The sequence below is a fragment of the Ananas comosus genome, linkage group 23 (assembly GCF_001540865.1).
Source record: "Ananas comosus cultivar F153 linkage group 23, ASM154086v1, whole genome shotgun sequence".
In the NCBI taxonomy this organism is placed as follows: domain Eukaryota; kingdom Viridiplantae; phylum Streptophyta; class Magnoliopsida; order Poales; family Bromeliaceae; genus Ananas; species Ananas comosus.
Window position 1 is genome coordinate 2,992,351 of NC_033643.1, and position 19,820 is coordinate 3,012,170.

At 33.6% G+C, this 19,820-nt stretch overlaps 1 protein-coding gene across 2 annotated transcripts; it reads right to left on the minus strand.

Moving 5' to 3' along the window:
- LOC109727806 (basic helix-loop-helix protein A-like) lies at positions 10,330-15,699 on the minus strand. Of its 2 annotated transcripts, none has more exons than XM_020257990.1 (9): positions 15,499-15,699; positions 14,827-15,102; positions 12,885-12,981; positions 12,720-12,734; positions 12,548-12,604; positions 11,855-12,419; positions 11,338-11,756; positions 10,715-11,170; positions 10,330-10,633 (listed from the first exon to the last, which is right to left on the minus strand). In XM_020257990.1, exons 1-9 carry the CDS (start codon positions 15,600-15,602, stop codon positions 10,586-10,588), a joined length of 2,037 nt encoding a protein of 678 aa, XP_020113579.1. In that variant the 5' UTR covers positions 15,603-15,699; the 3' UTR covers positions 10,330-10,585. The 2 variants fall into 2 exon arrangements, with proteins under 2 accessions (XP_020113579.1, XP_020113578.1); XM_020257989.1 differs by having other exon boundaries at positions 10,330-10,614; positions 15,499-15,698.

Consider the following 19,820-nt stretch of genomic DNA (forward strand, 5'->3'; position numbering starts at 1 on the left):
TCATATATATATATATATAAAGAGAGAGAGAGAGAGAGAGAGAGTCCGGCTACTATACTCTTATGAGTACGATCGCCTTCGTACTCATAAGTTATTTTTGATGATAGAGTTTCCGAATTAACGATCCATACCGTTAAACATTTTCTAGAACATTTAAAACTACTACAAATCAAATTTTATAATTTTTCAATATCATTTACCTTACGATCAAAAGCTCACAAAATTGACAATTTTTAACAGCCGGTATGAAATATTTGCTAGTTTAACGGTATAAAAGAATCGGAATAGGTTGAATTTTTAATAAAATATTCTATTCACTACCTAAATAAAGATCAATAACTCTGATCTTAAATTTAAGGATCCGATCATCTATTTTTAGTATGTTGTTCGATTTTAACCATTCATTTTATATCCGCTTGATGGGCTTTATAATGATTTTGAAAAATTACGAATTTTATTTTCTAAAAAGTTCAAATATCCTAGATCATATTTAACAATATGGATTGTCGATTCGAAAGCTCCAACATCGAAAATAATTTATGAGTACGAAGGGCTCTATACTCATAAGAGTAGAGTAACTCTACTATATATATATATATAGTCTTGAGCCGGGAGTGCTTTTGGAAACACCAAGTACTTTGACGCTATAATATATATATTTAGCCATTGGATCAACCCCAACGATTCTTAGATCCTGCAAAATGGCTGGTCACATAAGTAATCTTCGTTGCTGTCTTTCGACCCAATAGTTAAAAAGATAGATTCAAAGGTTAAATTTTTTTTTTTTTGATACTTTTATAAATATTTCAACTAAGTTATATGCATAGAGATAGAGAGAGAGTGAGAGAGTTGAGCTATTATATTTTTTAGAAGCACCAACTTCTAACTTTTGGGTTCTTAAATTTCTAAAATTTATTATTCGCTGAGTCAGCTCATATCGTGAGATGTGGAGATTATCGATCAAATCCAACAAAGTCGAAGGAGGAATTGTGGAGTTCCTTCTCTAGATTAGGATTGAATACAACTAGAATAAAAAAGAAAAAAGCTTTCCTTGTGTTCCCACCTATAGTAATACTCCACCGCGCCTCCAAATCACCAAATTCTCAACCTCACATTTTTTTTTCAAATCTTTTGTTTTTATTTTACTTCATCCTATCCAGTTTAATTCTGGATGTCAGATACACACCGCTGTTACCAAAAACATGTCAAACTATCTGAGCCACTAGATTGGGTTTCGAGAAACATGTCGCATTACATTGCATTCAAAGATTCCATTTGCAATACCAGGAATGAAAAATTGTGGATAATGTGAAACTTGAAAAAGATTTCTTTAAAAGTAAAATTAAGGAAGCAAGTTATGGCGTGAGCAGGAATATTCCACAGGAGGCTGATGGGAACCCAAGGAAATGGAAAATGGAACCCAGCTCTAGAAATTGGTATATTGTTTGAAAAAGATCGAGAAATTATTGTCGCTGCACCTGCTACGCGTGCACTGCTGTTAGGCTTAGTTTGGTATTGAAATCTATCTGACGGTATTAGATAAAAGTATTAATTTCATACAAATTCCTATAATATAATGAATTGTAAATATAACCCTACAAAATTGAAGTTTCATATGTTGTCCCTATAAAAGTCCTAATATTTTCAAATATTTTTCTCTATTTTATAAGTGAAATGACTTTTATGCTATTATAAATATGTTCCTCAAAAAATTTCAACTGTTAATAGAAGAGGGATAAAAAAGTCAATTCACCTCATTAACTTACCGGTGTTAAGTATTTAACCTATGGTTAACTAAATTTTTCTAGCAGATTCTAACGGCAGAGACATATTTGAAAATATCAGAATTTTTATAAAAATAATATATAAAAGTTGAACTTTATAGGGCTGTATTTGTAATTTATTATATTTGCAGAGACCTGTATAGTTGGGATAGAAGCATATAGAAATATACTTATATGTTTTCCGGTGGGACCATCAAAAGTATATTATAGCCAACTCGTCGCGATATGCGAAACACAATATTATATACGGAAACAAACAGTGTATTTTCTCATTGTACTTCTTACCGTACGTAATGCAATCTTTCCATAATTCAAAACATAGCCTTAATTTTCGTTCCTCAATATTTAAAATTAAAATTTATTTTGATATATATAATCTACATCATTTAAAGTACCAATGGAATCATAATATTTGAAAATTTATTATTGAGGTACTGAATAAATTTATGAATTAATAGTAAACAAAGAATTATTATTTTATTTTATTGTAGGACATATTTAATAAGTTAGATTCCAATTGATATATTAGATGTACTAAGATGGTTGGGGTAGGCAATAATCTTTCAAAAGAGATTAGGCCAAAAAAGTGACATGAAACCAATAGACTCAATTTTTTTTTTAAAAAAAAGAAGGTTCAAAATGGAAAGGTGTGGAAATTGAGGTTTTTATCATTTTTAATTGGGTAAATTGTAGGTTTGGCCCTCAAACTATGAACTGATAACACTTGAGTGTTTAAATTTTAATTTATTATAATTTTTTACTTAAGTTTTTAAAATTATTGCAATCAAGTTCTACAACTTAATTTACTTGATTAAATATTTACACGTCGTTAATATAAAAATTAGAATAATATTTAATATGCTTTTTAAAATTTTAAAAATATCTTATTTATTTCTAGAGGACCAAAATATTTTTATTGATTTTAAAAAATTCTATCAAATATTCCTTTTTTTTTTCTAGGATTTACTGATGAAACTGAATTTAAAAAGCTATTTAGATAATTTTAGTAGGATAAATTTAAAAATTTTGACTAGTAGTAATTGATAAATCAGTAAAACCCCTATAAATTAATATAGCATCTTAATAATTATCGCATCACTTAATTACAACACTGCTACATCACTTCTAACAATTAACGACTGATCAATATTTAATCAACTAAATTGAATCATAAGACTTTATTATTGTAACAATTATAAAAGTTCAAGCTAAAATTATAATAAATTAAAGTTCGAGAACTAAAATTTCATCATGTGAATCATAGTTTGAGCACCGAACATGCAATTCACCTTTTTTTTTTTTATTTTTATTTATGTGGTTGAGTACATTGGAGTGTGACAGTGCCCCCTACTTGTGGTCGCCCATGGTTTTGATATTTTGGATAAGATTGTCGCCCATGGGTTTGTAAAACTATGAAAGAATCTAATGCATGTGGACCAGAAGGACCAAAGCATCTTTTTTTGTTCACTATTTTGGAGCACAAGGGCCTATTACAAGTACCATATTGTTCAATAAAAAAAAGAAAAAAAAAAAAAAGCTTCAATTTACCCCCACTTAGTTTACAATTTTTGTTGCCATTATTCTATTTTACTATTTTATATATATATATATATATATATATATTACTTTATATCATCGTAAAGATCTGTCGTTAAGTGGGATAATAAATTTAAGCAGAGTAGCAATCTAAGAATGATATTTTTAATATTTATATTCAGCTCTTCACCCGACGTCGGATTAGGAACTTTTTGATAGGCCAAGGATATAGAGGCTTAAATAAAGTGAAAGAAAATTAAATAATTACTCCAATACCTTATTAAATTCTGCAGAGCAATCGTTGTTCTCCGGAAGCTTAAGCGATCATAAATCAGTGTTATTAATATTTATATCTAACATAAAATGCTAAAATTTATAAATCATAGGGTAAGCAATACAATTCAAGAACCACAGCGTGGTAAATTATAGTATTTTCTTAGCCTATTTTTCTTTTCACATAGTCGTCATGTGATTTGTAAAATGTATCAACTTATCACCCCGTGAATTTTAAATTTTAGCATTTAGTATTTTATTTGATGGCAGGTACTTAATAAAAATAAAATCACCAGGTAACAAAGTTTTTAATCATAAGGTAGCAAACGAAAAATGCGCTAAACTAGGTAGTGCTAATTTAATTTTCCCATATTAAAATGCTTTTTCTTGATCCTACTTTGCTACATTAGTCAAAAACAAAGGCCTAAAATCTGTTAAACAAATAAAGTCATTACTATTAATCATAAAACAATCATTTATCTCAAAAAAAAAAAAAAATTCTCCTCGAAAACTTAAAGTGTCAAAAAATAGAGCCCGGTTACTATCCTATTAATAGGATAGAAGCACTTGTCCTATCAAGTCGTTTTGAATGATCGAAACTTCAAATTGATAATCGGCACCGTTGATATTGATCTACACAATTAGAAATATTTAGAAACCAAATTTTATAATATTTAAAAATCATTATCAAGTTTATCTTAAGAGTTAAAAAATGAACGGTCATAAATGAATAATCTTCTTAAAATAGAGGTTAGACTTTTTCAATTCATAATCAGAGTTATCAAACATTATCTAAATAGTATAAAGAATTTTCTATAAAAAATTTAAGCAATTTGGATTGCTCTACACCGTTAAACAAGCAAACGGCTCATATAGGCCGTCAAAAATTGTCGGTTTTACGACATTTTGATCACCATGTAAATAATTTTTAAAATTTATAAAATTTAGTTTCTAGATATTTCAAATACTCTAGATCAACTTCAACGGCTCCGATCATCGATTCGAAATCTCTATCATCAAAAACCATTTGATAGGACAAGTACTACTATCCTATTAATAGGACAGTAGCCCTAGCCCCAAAAAATATATATATTTTTTAATATTTATATTTAATAATTAAACATGGTGATTTTTTATTTTTATTATCTTTTTTTAGTATTGTAGACCAATCTCAATAGTGTAAAATTTTAGGGTACACTTCAAATACCACCCCAGTGGTTTCGCACTTTTTCACTTTAGTACCGTGTGGTTTAAAGTGTATCAAGTTAGTGTCACGCGATTTTATTTTTATCTTTTTATCAGCCTTTCCATTAATATTTCGCTAAATTATGTACAAAAAGCTTCAGATACCTCACCTAACTTTATCGAATATTCACTTTAGTATCCTTTAGTTTTAACTTTGTCACTGATTTAATGAAAAAATTAGTGGAATCGATAATAAAAAGATAAAAATAAAACCACAGGATACTAAATTGATACACTTTAAATCATAGGGTATTAAAGTGAAAAAGTGTGAAACTATAGGGGTGGTATTTGAAATTTTCTCAAAATTTTATAGGAAAACTTCAAATACCCCCCTTGTGGTTTCACTTTTTCTCATTTTAGTACCATGTGGTTTAAAGTGTATCAAGTTAGTACCCTGTGGTTTCGCACTTTCTCACTTTAGTACCCTGTGGTTTCGTACTTTCTCACTTTAGTACCTTGTGGTTTTTAAACCACAGGATACTAACTTGATACAAAAATAAAACCATAGGGTACTAACTTGATACAAAAATAAAACCACAGAGTATTAACTTGATACACTTTAAACCACAGGGTACTAAAATAAGAAAGTGTGAAACCACAGGGTACTAACTTGATACACTTTAAAGTATAGAGTAAAATGAAAAAATACGAAACCACGAGATTTTTTAAGTTTTCCCAAATTTTATTTAGGACTTCTTGTGATTTTTCGTTAAGGGGACAAGTACATGATGGAACATGACTATAATGCCCTTCATATGAGAAGGAAATTGCATGGCCAATTAATATACTTCTATTCATTTATAGTGGTTTGGTTCTGAAGCAAAATAAGCCCAACATTAATTGACTAGCAATATATGAAATTTTAATTTTGAGGTTGCATATTATGAGACAAAATAATGTATGAAAATTTTCATATTTGTAGGAGGGGTATTTCTACTTATGTCTTATTTATTCTATAAGTGGTCATTTTTCACAGTTTTTATTTTCTAAATAAAAAATTTAGAAAATTATAATACTACTTTTTAATGAAATATGAAAAAAAAATTTGGCCAATTTGCATAAAAATTTACTAATTTTGAGATTTTGTAAAAGTAGGTCATCTTTTTGAATTTTATATATTTGGATCAAATTTTCAGAAAGTTAACCAACATCTTTATTTCATTTTTTTTTCTCTTTTCTTTTATTCTCTCATTCTTCTTTTTTTTCTCTCTGACCCTCCTCTATCGCATCCGCAGCCCTCCATGATGGTAACAAGGGTAGCGTCGTTTTCTCTTTCTCTGCCTTAACCGAGGCGCCGAAGGAGAAGGACTCAGAGCGAGCGTAGGTAAGATAGGAGTCGGCGGAGGTAATGAGGTCATTGTAGAGACAGTGCTTGCTGTTGCCTGTGAGGGTAAGGATAAAGACACGCTCGCACTTCTCCAAGGAGCGTTTCCGACGAGGACGATGGCTGCGATAAAGGGCGGGGGAGAAATCGCGATAATAAAAAAAATGTAGAGAGTAGAGAAAAATAAGAAAAACAAAGAATAAAAAAAGTAAAGAAAATTATTTTTTTCTACAAAAAATGCGTAAAATCAAAGAAAAAAAAGAAGATGATAAAATTGTATGTTAAAATAAAGTTGCAATATTTTAGAAAAATGTTGTACTATTTTAGATGAAAAGTTACACTCTTTGAGATAAAATTACACTCTTTGAAATAAATGTTGTATTTTTTGAACGAAAGTTATAATATTTTCCCTCCTCCTTCTTTCTCTCCGCTTTCTTGTACTTCTTCTGTGCCCATCTCCTTTTCACCCTCTACCTCTACCGCCGTAGATACTCCACCCACCGAACCCACTTTTGAAAACCTGCCGTCTCCACCGCCACCGCCGACGACGAAGAGAAAGCACTAAAAAGCTCACCGGCGAGGGAAGGGGCATGCGGCCCATGACGCCAACTCGAGGACGGCGACACGTGTGGTGGAGACGGAGGAGAGCGTGGCGGCACCGAAGAAGAGGGCGGGTGAGGAAGGGGGGAATATTTTGATTAGTTTTCTGAAAATATGAACTAAATTTGTATAATCCAAAAAGGCGGTGTAATTTTGTAAAATTTCAGAACTAGTGAGTTTTTTATGCAAATTGGCCATAAATTTTCTATGAAAATTATTTTTCTTAGCAACCAAACAAACAAAAAATATTTCTTTTCTGTCAGAAAATTGATTTCCGGAATATTTTTGGGAAAACCAAACACCCCCTTAGGCCCTGTTTGGTTTGCGGTACAATCACTCTAAAAAAAAAAATTCGGTAGAAAAGTAAGTTTTCGAGTGTTTGTTTGCCCGTAAAAAAAATTTTTTGGAAAACTTTTTTTACGAATCCGACGAAATTGGCCTTTTCGTTTTCCGCTCGAAACGAGCGAAAAACGAAAAATCGCGGCGTTGGCAGCCGGGGCCGGGGTTCACCATGTGCGCGGTCCACGAGGGACACCCCACCTCGTGGACCGCGAGAGAGAGGTCGACGGTGGACCTCTCTCCCCATCTTTATATATATATAGAGTCCGGCTACTATGCTATCGATAACACCAAGTATTTAGTGCTATTAAGTTTTCTGCCGTTAGATTAACCCCTTTGATTATTTTCCCACATTAGATTATACTATTCAACCAACCACCCACTCAACCCTAGGGGCCCATATTATCCTAACCGCACATTTCTCAATCCAATGGCTAAAAAACTAATAGCACAAATAGCTTGGTACTATTGATAGTATTCCAGCCTAGTTCTATATATATATGTGTGTGTGTGTGTGTATGTGTAATAGCTTGATGCTATTGATAGTATTCCAGCCTAGTTCTATATATATATATATATATATATATATATATATATAATATATATTAAAATGATTATTTTATTTTAATAAAAATATATTTATTACTATAATATTTGATTTAAAATATCGAGTAATTTATTTATGAGTATTATATATTATTTGGCATTTTAAAATTATTGCAGTATATTTTAAATATATTTTATTTATAAATATAAATTATAATACTAATATATGTAATATAATAATTATTATATATTAATAATATAAAATATATAAAATAAAAAAATATATAATAATTTTTATTTATAATTTTTTTTTCCTTTCAACCAAACAACTGTTGTGGAAAACTATTTTTTTTTCCTACAAACCAAACACCAAACGACGTAAAACTATTTTCTACCGAAAATTTTTTTCCTACCGAAATTTTTTTTTCCAAAGTTTTACGTGGAACCAAACACACCCTTAATGAATTATAAAATAAATCATTAAATAAGTAATACAAAGAAAGCTTAGGGCTTATCAACATGTCTATTCTTACCATATTCAATAAATATAATTAACCATCTTCACAATTATTATACTCAACATTTGATTGCATGCACATTGGATGCATATGACTTGTATTTACATGCCTGCGATAGTGAACCTTGATGTTGATCTCATTATTTTTATGTCTTAAAAACGAAATATTTTATATTTTATTTGGGGAATGATGGATGAATTAGATATTATTTCGTTTCAACATAGGCTCACAACTGTTCGCACAGCTAAATTGTGTTGAGAGGGAAGAAGCATAAGAACGAAAAGAGATGATACGCAAAGAACTAATTCTTCAATCAATTCTCAAAATTTGAAGTACATTAACTGAACGTCACATCTATATATAGAAACGATACTCTACTCTTACTAAGCAAAGATAACAATTCTAATAATGTCTCTAAGCTTAATCAGACTAAAAATAATCAAATAATCAGACAAAAAGTAGAAAAAATGCAAAACTTTTCGAAAATAACCTAAAAATGCAAACCGGAGGCTGAAACAATTAAATTTGAGTCCTAAAACCGGCCGAAATTGCCATGCAATTTAACACGTAGATCTCAAAATGTATTTTTCGAATTGGGATTGTACGTTAAAATTAGATGTGCGAACGAAAAGTTGTGACAGTTTAAAAATTCTCACGCCGAATGTAAAAATTATTCGAACTCAACGAAATTTTCGACTCAGCTTGATCGAATTGTATTTTTCCAGAAACTCTGACACCAAATTGGCCGCATCACCAGCTCATAGAATCAGATGGCTTATTCGGCCCCACTTCTGTCTGGTTTCTTCTCAGAGTGTCGACGTCTTTTTCCGCGATATGATTTTATATCATTTTCGCGCACTTCTGCTTCTGCAGTAGGAAGATAGATAGATGCTTTTTCGAGCAAGCACCAAAATGAATTTCCACATCCTCCTCTAATTGTTTTGATTGAGCCTTTTTGGCACCCAACAGGGCCAAAAAATTGGCCTGAGCCACAAAAGCCCTATCAACAAAATTTCAGATTAACTGACCGTCCCTAGAGCAAGTGGCAAAGAGCTTGGTGGTTGGTACTCGATGTCCCAAGTTCGAATCCTAGTTGATTCACATTTCTAACTAAGTTCATTTCTAAAATGAAATAAACAAAGCAGATAGCGTGCTACCTATCTTTCAAAAAAAAAACAAAAAAAACAAAATTTCAGATTAATACCTTCTATTACAGATAGCCCAGTCAAAGAGCCAACTCGGCCCGATCCGATGATTCGTGAAGCCCTTACAATTCTCTTTTGATGTCAGAATAAGTTATCTAATCTTCTTGCGCGATTCAAAAAAAAGGAGTTTGATTTTCAGGTCCTTATAGCTCTTCGCATTCGTGATTTGGGAGGACAGAATATATTTTATCTATAAAGTGATTTATCTTACTTTTAAAAACATGACTTTAAAGCCGAATATGAATATGGTATTATAATTTAGACATTTGATCATATTTCTCATCTATCAATCAAACAAGATGTCTATATATATATCCAGATAGGGCTTATTGGACTTCACCGTGATCCCGGGATTGATAAAATTTTGTAAGAATCTGTGTGGGTGTTAAATAAAGTTGTTTAGTGATAACTTTTGTGGACTTTGGGGAGAGACATGATGTTCGATTTGTTGGTCGAACTCTTTTTTATGCCTACAAGTTGTTTGATAGTTTGTCTACAAGAGACCTGAGCTGCAAAGTTGCAGAATGAATTAGTCTATTATTCAAGAAGCCAAAGTTTCTGCAAGCGGTATCTCGGTACTGAAGATCAGATTATTATGCTACGTGTACTGATAGGGTGAATGTGGGAAACTAAACAGATGACCTCTTGAACTTGATAGGGTTTAGAACCGGCTCTGACGCGTTTTGGTTTAAACAGGTCAGCATCCTGTTTCGTGGTGGAAGGTTGGATTGGGCTGAGTCTCGTTCAGAGTGACGAGAGACTGAATCATGTTCGAAATACTAGGAGGTCAGATTGGGCCGAGTCATAATCGAGACTTGTGGGCGTTGTGCCTGTACACTTTCCAATAACTCGAACTTTGGAATTAATGATTAGCACCCATGAACCTACAATGCCATTCAAACTGACAGAAAATATGGCTCAGGAATAGTATTAAACCAGATATGTATTCACTTTCTTTCTTCCTAACAAAAGCATGTGTAGTATTATTAATTAGAAAAGAAGCATATTTTGTAGGTATGACATATATGTTTAAGTTCAATATGATACATGATTCTTACACTTGCTATTTACATTAGATGTCAAGGAATGGAGGTGTCAGTGTTTGAAGCTTCATGGTATGTCCAAGTGTGTAAAATTCTCATATTTGGTCAAAATGTACTCCAAATTTAACTGTTTGAGAACACTCTATATATCGCCTTTTTCACTTCAAGAATGCTAGCTCTCTTTCCATTCATCTCCTTCACCTGTAGAGATTCGAATGCGCTGAATTGTTATATTTGCATCTGTTATTCTTGTTTCAGAATGAAAGGCGCGGAAAAATGGTGCTAACTACTTCACATATACCTTTGCACGCAACTCCGCGAAAAGCGTGCCGTTAACCGAGGACGACTGAATCGACATGATCTCGAGCCGAAGCTCGTGAATTGTCTGCATGATCTTCAGAAGCAGGCCTTCTTTGTAAGGGCATTGCATCTCGAGGAGAGCGTCGGCTTCGATGATCGAGACCTGCACATTAGTGCTCGGAGCATCCGCGACCCTGGTCCCTTCTAGTACCCTGATCTTCCTCTTGTCTGACGAGAAGGCTCTCTGTTGGCTGGTCGCGACGTGATCCACTCCGCTCCCCTGCGGGGATCCGCTGCCTCGCGGCACATTTGGATCCTTCGAGCTGCCTGGCCTTTGAAGTTCTGCTGTTTTCGTCAGGCTTTCCATCTGCCTGTTTCTTGACTCGAGATCTTGCATGCGCTTTCGGAGCTGCTTCACGTACTCTATTGCGTCGCCCAAAATCGATGCCTTGTCCATCTGAGATCACAGCAATTGAGCTTCTCAATAGGCATTGCTATAGCAAGTGTAATTCACACCTAGTTTCTGTGTACAAGTTTTCATACTTAAGACAAGAAGTTTCTCTAAAGTTCATACACATATGTTAAAATTCATGATATGTTGCATACTGCAATAAGGACATGCACCTTCGTCACGAACGGAACCAACGAGCGAAGAACGATGAACCGCTCGTTAAGCTTTTCTCTTCTCCGGCGCTCCGCAAGCACGTGGTTGGCGCTTGGCTCTTCTTGCGCCGCTCCTTTTCGGGACCGACTCCCGCCGCCTTCCCCTTCTATAGATGGAGGTGAGTTCTCATCTTTGTACCTGCAGTGAAGAGTCGGAACACGAAACAACATAGTTTTAAGTAGCCATTGCGAAGTTCCTTCGGAGAGCACGATTTGAGGATGATCTCTAGTAGAATTCCATCCGGCGAATGCCGTTTGGCGCGAGGGAACAAAGTAATCATTGGACTTCGATTCGTCTCCTCGGCTCGAGTTGTGTCGAAGTATAGTTGTAACTGTTTCCGAGTAATGAGCATCCTCTTGTGACAGCTCTTGAGCTTGCACTGCCAAAATATATGTTTGAGTAACACTTAGAAGTTGAATTTGTGAATGCTTGTTCTACATTACATTGTTACACTTTCGGAACATTTGCGAAAATTACCTGAGGATTGTTGTTGAAGCTCACTACAAATGTCTTCATGAAGAAAATTCCAACAATGATATGTTTCATCCTCTCTCTGGTGATTAGATACTCCGCTAGTGTTGCAGCAAACTCCGACCATTTGTAGCTGAGTGTTCAAGTTATTTGAGCAATCATCAGGAGACCCCAACCTAACATTCTGCGACAAACCAAGCTGCATCAACTCATCATGCTCGGCATTCGGAGTTGTTGCCCCCTCAATTCTTGTCAAAGTAGGTGTGATCATGTGGCTGCACTTCAAAGTGCCGACTTCCGAGCCCGAACCGCCCTCTATTTCATCTTCTTCGTCGTCGTCATCGTCGTGATCGTCGTCCTCCTCGTCATCATCCTCATCGTTCTGTCGGTCTGATTCTGTCGGTTCTGCGTGCATTCGATGCATGGTCACGCCTACTTGGAATGATGGTGGCTCATTGTACTTCGCGGGGTTCGAGGTCGATTGCTCCGAAAGCGCGGGCATGGATTGGATCTCGTGATGCTCCGCGAAGAAGCTCTTTGCATGTTTAATAAGTCCTGTGTCCTCTTCAACCTATTAAACCATATCATCTCAGTTTCTACATAAGATTCAAGATAAGTATACTGCACTGAAATCTCATTTACTTTATCAGAAAAAACTGCAATTTACATCTTCTTTTCTGAAAGATGAGGGATACTGACCATCTCTGTAGTTCCAAGTTCAAGAACACCATCCATCAGGGGAATGCATACAACTGTCTGAAAAATCAGAAACTGTGAGCTCAAATTGTAATCTTTTCCTTTCACATGCTTTATCAATGAACTACAATCAATTGGTGCAAAAATTTGTACATGATTAGAAAATATGCAGTACCTGTATCTGAGCACTCTGTTTTATGTGGAATCAGCATGTGTTTGCAGCATCCAAACAAAATGCATGAGAAAAGCAATAAATTAGCGTATAAATTATGAGTAAATACATAGAAAATGAGAAAATGTTACCTAATAAATCATTTCACTCTGTAAATTAGTATCCCACCTTAGCAAGAATAGCTCTTGAGAACACTTTGCTATCAGCTTCATTAGCACGTGTTAGCCACACGTGTCGGCGCCGCGCAAACGCCTTTCCTGGTAACCTACGAAAAAAGATATTATTTTTACAGTGACATTGTCATTTGTGCAAATTAAGTGCATATCTTTTTAAACATGAAGAGTGATTATCTCCAAACACTATTCATATTTTGTTGTTCATGATCAATGTTATTTTTTTCCTTTTTTCTTTTCTGTGTGTGTTTAGTATAGTATGCTATGTTGGCTTAAATGGGCCAGCATCCTGCCCTGTGGCGGAAGGTCATGTGGGCTGAGTCATGTTCGAAATGGCGTGAGGTTGGATTGGGCCGAGTCATGTTCGAAGTGGCGTGAGGCCAGGTGGGCCGAGTTACAATCGAGATCCGTGGGCGCTGTTTCTGTACGCTTTAAGTGAATTGGTTGCGTATTTCTAACAGTTCAAACTTTTGGGATTAATAGTTAGTGCCAACGATCTGACATGCTATACATGCAATTGTATGTAGAGTTTACTAATGAGATGAGTTGAACACTTGAACATGAGCAAATTTTAGAGTTCGACTTAAAATTTTAATATATGTTTTCACTTAAGGATGAGTTAGAATATTATGCTTTTAAAGTAATCAATCCTTTCGTATTTATACGTCGTTTTCGATAGAAGATGTCAGAATCAATGTCTGACGCTGTTATATATAATCTAGAATATATGAACTTCTAATGTATCAAATTTTACGATTATTCATTTCATTTATTTAGTAATTGAGTGGCATTTAAAAAAAAAAAGGGAAAATTTCTTCAGTACCCTTCCAAATAGCTCTAATATCATAAATACCCCTTAAAATTTCAAATTTGCCCTCAAAAAGCATAAAAATTTTAAAAAATGTCCTCATAATTATTACTCCGTCATGTTTAGGTATAACAGATTCAAAATACCGAATTTACCCTTCAATTCATTTTCATCGATACCCTCACAAATTTTCTAAGGTTAATTAATATAATGAGATTCTCTTAACTATGATACTTTACGAAATAGTCCCCTTGAATTTGACTTTTCTATCAAAGCCTTCTTAATATTTAGTCTCTTAAAATTGGATTAATTTTTGTCAATTAAATTACAGATTTTATCAATCCATTGATGATTCTAACAAATTTAATAATTTCAATTACTTGGTAGAAGTTAAAATTAAAAAAAATATAATGAGTAATAGCTAACAGAGCAATTTAAGTTAAGTAAAATTTTAAATAGAACTAACGAAAATAAATAATGAACAAAAGTTAGAAGCTAAATAGTATTAAAGAATACCAGTGAACAAATTAATGTTAGCTTTGATGTTAAATAAATAATGAACAAAATTTAGGGACTAAATAGTAAAATCATATAATTAACATACCTTCCGAACGCTTGTCAACTTATGGGTAAAACAGTCATTAAATTTTAACCTATGTTAGACCACCATCTAACTAAGGTTAACGTGACTTGAAAAGACAGAGTATAACGGCAAGGGTATTTTTGAAAGAAAGTATTTATTTGGAAAGGTAACTATGACGTAACAAAATTTATAGGGTTATTTATGATATTTCTGAAATTTAGAGGGGTACGGATGAAAGTAACCCTTTAAACAAATAGTGAACAAATTAAGGATAAAATGGTAATTTCATGTTCTGTATTTTAATTAATCCTTTTATATCAATGAGTAGTGGTCAAACATTTGAAAAATTACATTCAATGATGAAATTAAAGAAGCTATATAAGTTTCTCTTGCATATATAAGAAATAGTACACCAATAAACATATTCACAAGGACCATGCACAAATATACACAAACAAAATGATATATATATATATATATATATATATATATATATAGGCCATGCAAGGTGACGAATAAGTGTATAGGATTAATTTGTTTACATACCCGGATCCGGGAGGGAAGGAGAAGGAGATGCACATGAGGTAGAACCACTCGGACTCAGTGAGGTCCTCTGGGGAGAGGGCGGCGCTCGGTCGGCGCGCGAGCTGCAGCTGCTGCTGCTGTTGCTGGCTGGCCTCCCCGGCCGACAGCGACTCGTAGAGCTCCCGCAGCTGCTGGCTCCGCTGCAGCGTCACCTCCTCCGCGCTCACCTCTGCCGGCTGCACCGTCTTCCGCGTCTTTATCGCGCCGTTGTAGTACCCGTCCCCCCACACCAGAACCCTGAATTCATGACAGGGTCCAAACACGGCACGAAATTACTCGAAATCAGCACGACACAGCCCCCGCGCGATCGTCGTAGAACTTGTCTTTTCGAACACGTAAAGTCGAGTTATAAGCATTGGGGCCGAACTCTACGTTTAACGAATACGAACACGACCCACGCGCTAATCTGAATTTGCAAACAATACACCCTAACAATTAAACTCTACTTCATGAGAGCATGCACCTTTGTGTCCAAAGTTCGGCAATTGTGTGTAAAGTGAGGTGCACGATCAGAATGGGATCTTCGTGCAGTAGTTTATTAGTGCGCCCTTCATCTAAGTTGCACTACTGATATATTATTGCTCGCACGTCTCAAATATTACACAGGTATATATATAGTGAAGATGAACAAACCCTTGTTGTGGGCATGGATTCCAGAAGAGGCTGTAAGTCCACTGTATGCTCTGAGCTACAGACTGCAGAGCCTTTTGAAGCCTTATTGGAGAAAGGGCAACCATGACTACTCTTTAATTATCTCTTCCTACAGTTAAAGTTGTATATGTGCACACCACCTCTCTCTCTCTCTATCTCTCTCTCTCTACTTATCCTTTTCTCTCATACAGAGCTTCTTAGAACCACAACAAAGTTGATTAGATGAGTTGGAGATTTGGACATCATGAATCATGAAGTGGAGAAGAGTAGTTACACGAGAGGGAGAGATAGTTGCGTACAACATGGGTCGAATTGGTGGAGAGAACTATTGCCTGCACCAGGTGTACAATTACATCTCATGCACCGCACCCCGAAAACTAGCTAAAACTCCGGTATACAAAACCTTTCTGTACCACTGATACTAAAAATTTATAGCTTTGTAAGCGTATAGGCTCCTTTGTATTCATGTCGCGAATCGCATCTATTGAATTCGATATTAGTTTTGGAAAAATATTTAAAAATTACGTAAGATCCACATTGTTCATTATAATTATCAGCCTGAATCTCACAGAAGCCTTTTAAATCGCGAGGATGGTATCATTTTACGTGCATGTAATTATGCGGGGATGTCGCAATGGTTTTTAGTTTGAAGACACTGATGAAAACCAACAATGTACTTTTTTTATGGTTCATTAGATGTAAGGATACACCGGGTGCACGCAATACTATTTACTGTTGGATTTGGGTAGTTTTTGACTGGTCGCTGCACCGGACGGTTCCACCTGCACGGTCCATCCACCACGTGCGTTCGAATTCGGGAAGATTTTTTATTATTTAATTTATAATATTTAAAAGAGTTATTTAATGTATATTTCAAATTTTTAAAAATATTTAATATATTCTAGGTCGATCAAAATACCCTTATTGATTTTTAAAAATTCTTCCAAATGGAATTTGAGATTTAGAAGAGTTTTTTAGTAATTTTCAGATAAAATTTCAATGATAGTGGGGGTAAAAAAAATTATTATTATTATTATTATTATTATTATTATTATTAAGGTTTAAATTGCCGCCCCGTCCCGTACGGCACGGGACTGCACGTACCACGCCACCATAAGGTGGCACCGTAGGGGGGGGGATCTCGGACTCCCTCCGTGCCGCTGCACGCAGCGCCGTGCTGCACGAGACAGAGCGGCACAGCGCAACGTGCCATGGCACAGACTTTTTTTTTTTTCTTTTTATTTTGTTGTTTAGGATACCCAAAATATTCCGGCGGGTACTCCATGCACCCCAAAAAACATTACAAATCAAAAATTTACTTATTAGATAAGTCAAAAACTATAATTTAATTTTTTTTGTTGATCAATATACCGAGAAAAAATTTGTCCGAGCCCTCCGCTTTCACTAGATATTTATTTTTTCTTCATAAATTAGTTTATCAAAATTTATCACACCGTGAAAGTTTTAACGAATTAAGATATATAACAAAATCAAACTAAATAAACAAATTTTGAGTCACATTAAATATATATATATAATTTTATTTTTGCGCTAAAAGATTAAAAATACTGATAAAATTAAAAACTAAACTAAATTAATTGATACTTAAGTTTATTTAATTTATTTGTCATATAATTTGTTACTTAATTTTTTTGATAAATGTACTATTTTTTAGTCAAAAGAAAGATAAGAAAAAAAGATATTTTTGCACTTTAAAAATTTTAACATGGAAAAATTTATATTCTGCATTAGTTATAATTGTACTTTACATACAAAAAATTTACAAATATATTAATTGACGAGTATAGTAAACTATATATAGCAAATATTTATATTAACGAGTATAGTAAGCTATATATAGCAAATATTTATAATTATTTAATTAAATCTTTCAAAATAACATTATAATAATTTATTGAAACAAAAAAAAAAAAACTAAAATAAATCTGTATCAAAGCGTGCCAGTAGTAGATCATATATATCCATCGGCACGCAAGCGTACTATATGTCGGCAGTTGCCGTACCGTGCCAGGCAGACAGCATCACGCCCCCATGTCACGGCACTTTAAACCTTAATTATTATTAGCAGTAGTAGTAGTCGTCTTAATTATACTTTACTATATTATAATTTAATATTTTTATTTACTATATTGTCATTAGGCTACCACTATACGCTCTTCAGATTAAGCAAGCATTGAGGAACTACTCGCTATACTGTAATTTCGTATAGTAAATTACACTCTACTATACTGTATTTTAGTATTATTTTTATTTATTATATTGTGGTCGATCATGTACCATGATATCCACTTACCGAATCTTGATGTTACTTTCCGAAATCTACAAAGTTTGGTTCCGAAATCTCCAAAGAGGTTCTGCAGAACTCGAAACCTTGCTATTTTTATTTATTCTTTGAGTAGGTATCGCTCGTGGGATATATAGGAATTAGTTCAATTTTGTATTTGGACGAGAATTAAGAAATTTAGAGAAATAAGAAAAATTACGTTTGGGTGATTGGGTTGGAATAGTAGGAATAAAAGTAATTATGATTGCATATAAAAAAAAATTATGTAAAGCATCTTAGTATTAGTAAAATAATATTTTAATGAGTTAATAAATTAATTAATTAAAATTACTATATGAGAAAATGAAGATGATGTTAATTAGTAAATAATTATAAAAATAAGTCAATATGTTAATATTAATTAATTTTTTTATTATTTATATTCTTAGTTAATATATTAATTAGATAAATTAAAATATTAATTATTTAAGTAATATAAATACTAGTTAATGATTGAATAAGCATATCAAATACCTAATTATTTAATTAGATAATTAATTATAAATTATAAATAAATTATTATTTAAATATTTATTAATTTAATAAGTTAAATAAATAATTAGTTAATTATAAAAAAATTAATTGTATTAATTAATTATAATTTATAATTATTTATAACTTAATTAGTAGAGGAATTAATAAGATAGAGAATTATCCAATAGGTGGAATTACTAATTCCGGAATAACCCATTAAGAGAAAATTAGTAATTCTTAGTAATTCTTAACACCGTTTAAGAATAAGAGGAATAAATCTCTTATTCTTTCTTTATTCCTTGAACCTAACACAGTAGCAGTTCCTGTTTTTTTTTTTTTTTTTTTTTTCCTTTTTTGCATTAGAATTAAGAAAATTAATGCATAATATACCCTACCACCACTCACCGACAACCACTCTGAACCATCAGCAGAGCACCAACTATTAATTCCAAAAGCTTGAACTGCTAAAAATACTTAATCAATTCACTTAAGATGTATAGACATAGTGCCTACAGGTCTCGATTGTAACTCGATCCAACTAGCATCACGCCGCTTCGAACATAACTCGGTCCAACCTGATTTTCCGCCACATAATAGAATACTGACCTCCCTAAGCCAACAAATCGTTGGCTGCAATACTATTTTTTGTATCGTTCGTGCTAACTATTAATTCTAAAAAATAGGAGCCGTTAGAAATACACAACCAATTCACTTAAAACGCATAAATGCAGCGCCCATGGATTTTGATTGTGACTCGAGCTAACCAGTTCCATGTCACTTCGAACATGACTCGATCCAACCCGACCTTCTGCCATTTTGAATGTAATTCGACACAACCTGACTTTCCGCAGTAAAATAGGGTATATGCTGACCCTTTTAAACCAGCACAAACCACCTCACTTTTGTAGGAGAATGCATCTCCGGTCTCCATGCACAATCGCGCTTTCTACAAAAATTTGAGAATGTGCTGAATATATTAGTGATGTGATGTCCCCAACCAATCAAATGGTTCCTTTTGGGTTTATCGATCACATCATGATTATAGAAAAAATATTTTTATTTTTTTTTCAAAAGAAGAAATATTATTAGCTTGTATTGATGACGTGGTGCAAGTGTGACACAGTAAATTTTCTCGACGTAAGACACTATAAAGTGCGCAGTATTATACAACAAATATCTATAACTCTATATGATTTTTCAATACAATAGCTGATGTGGCAAATTCTTATTTTTTAAAACTTTTCCATTTTTTTTTCTTTTTTTTAATAAGTGGACCCCTCTCTCTTCCCTCCTTCCACCGTACAACCCTTCATCTCCCCCTATTTCATCCTATGTTTTCTTTATCTCTCTTTTATTCCAGTGTATGTCCCTTCATTTTTAACTCGTTCTTTCAAGAAAACTTTTGTCCCTCCATCTCCCTCACTCTCTCCCACCTACCCACATCCGCTCGCTCTTCTCTCTTTTTTTTCCTTTTTTTTTTTTTTTG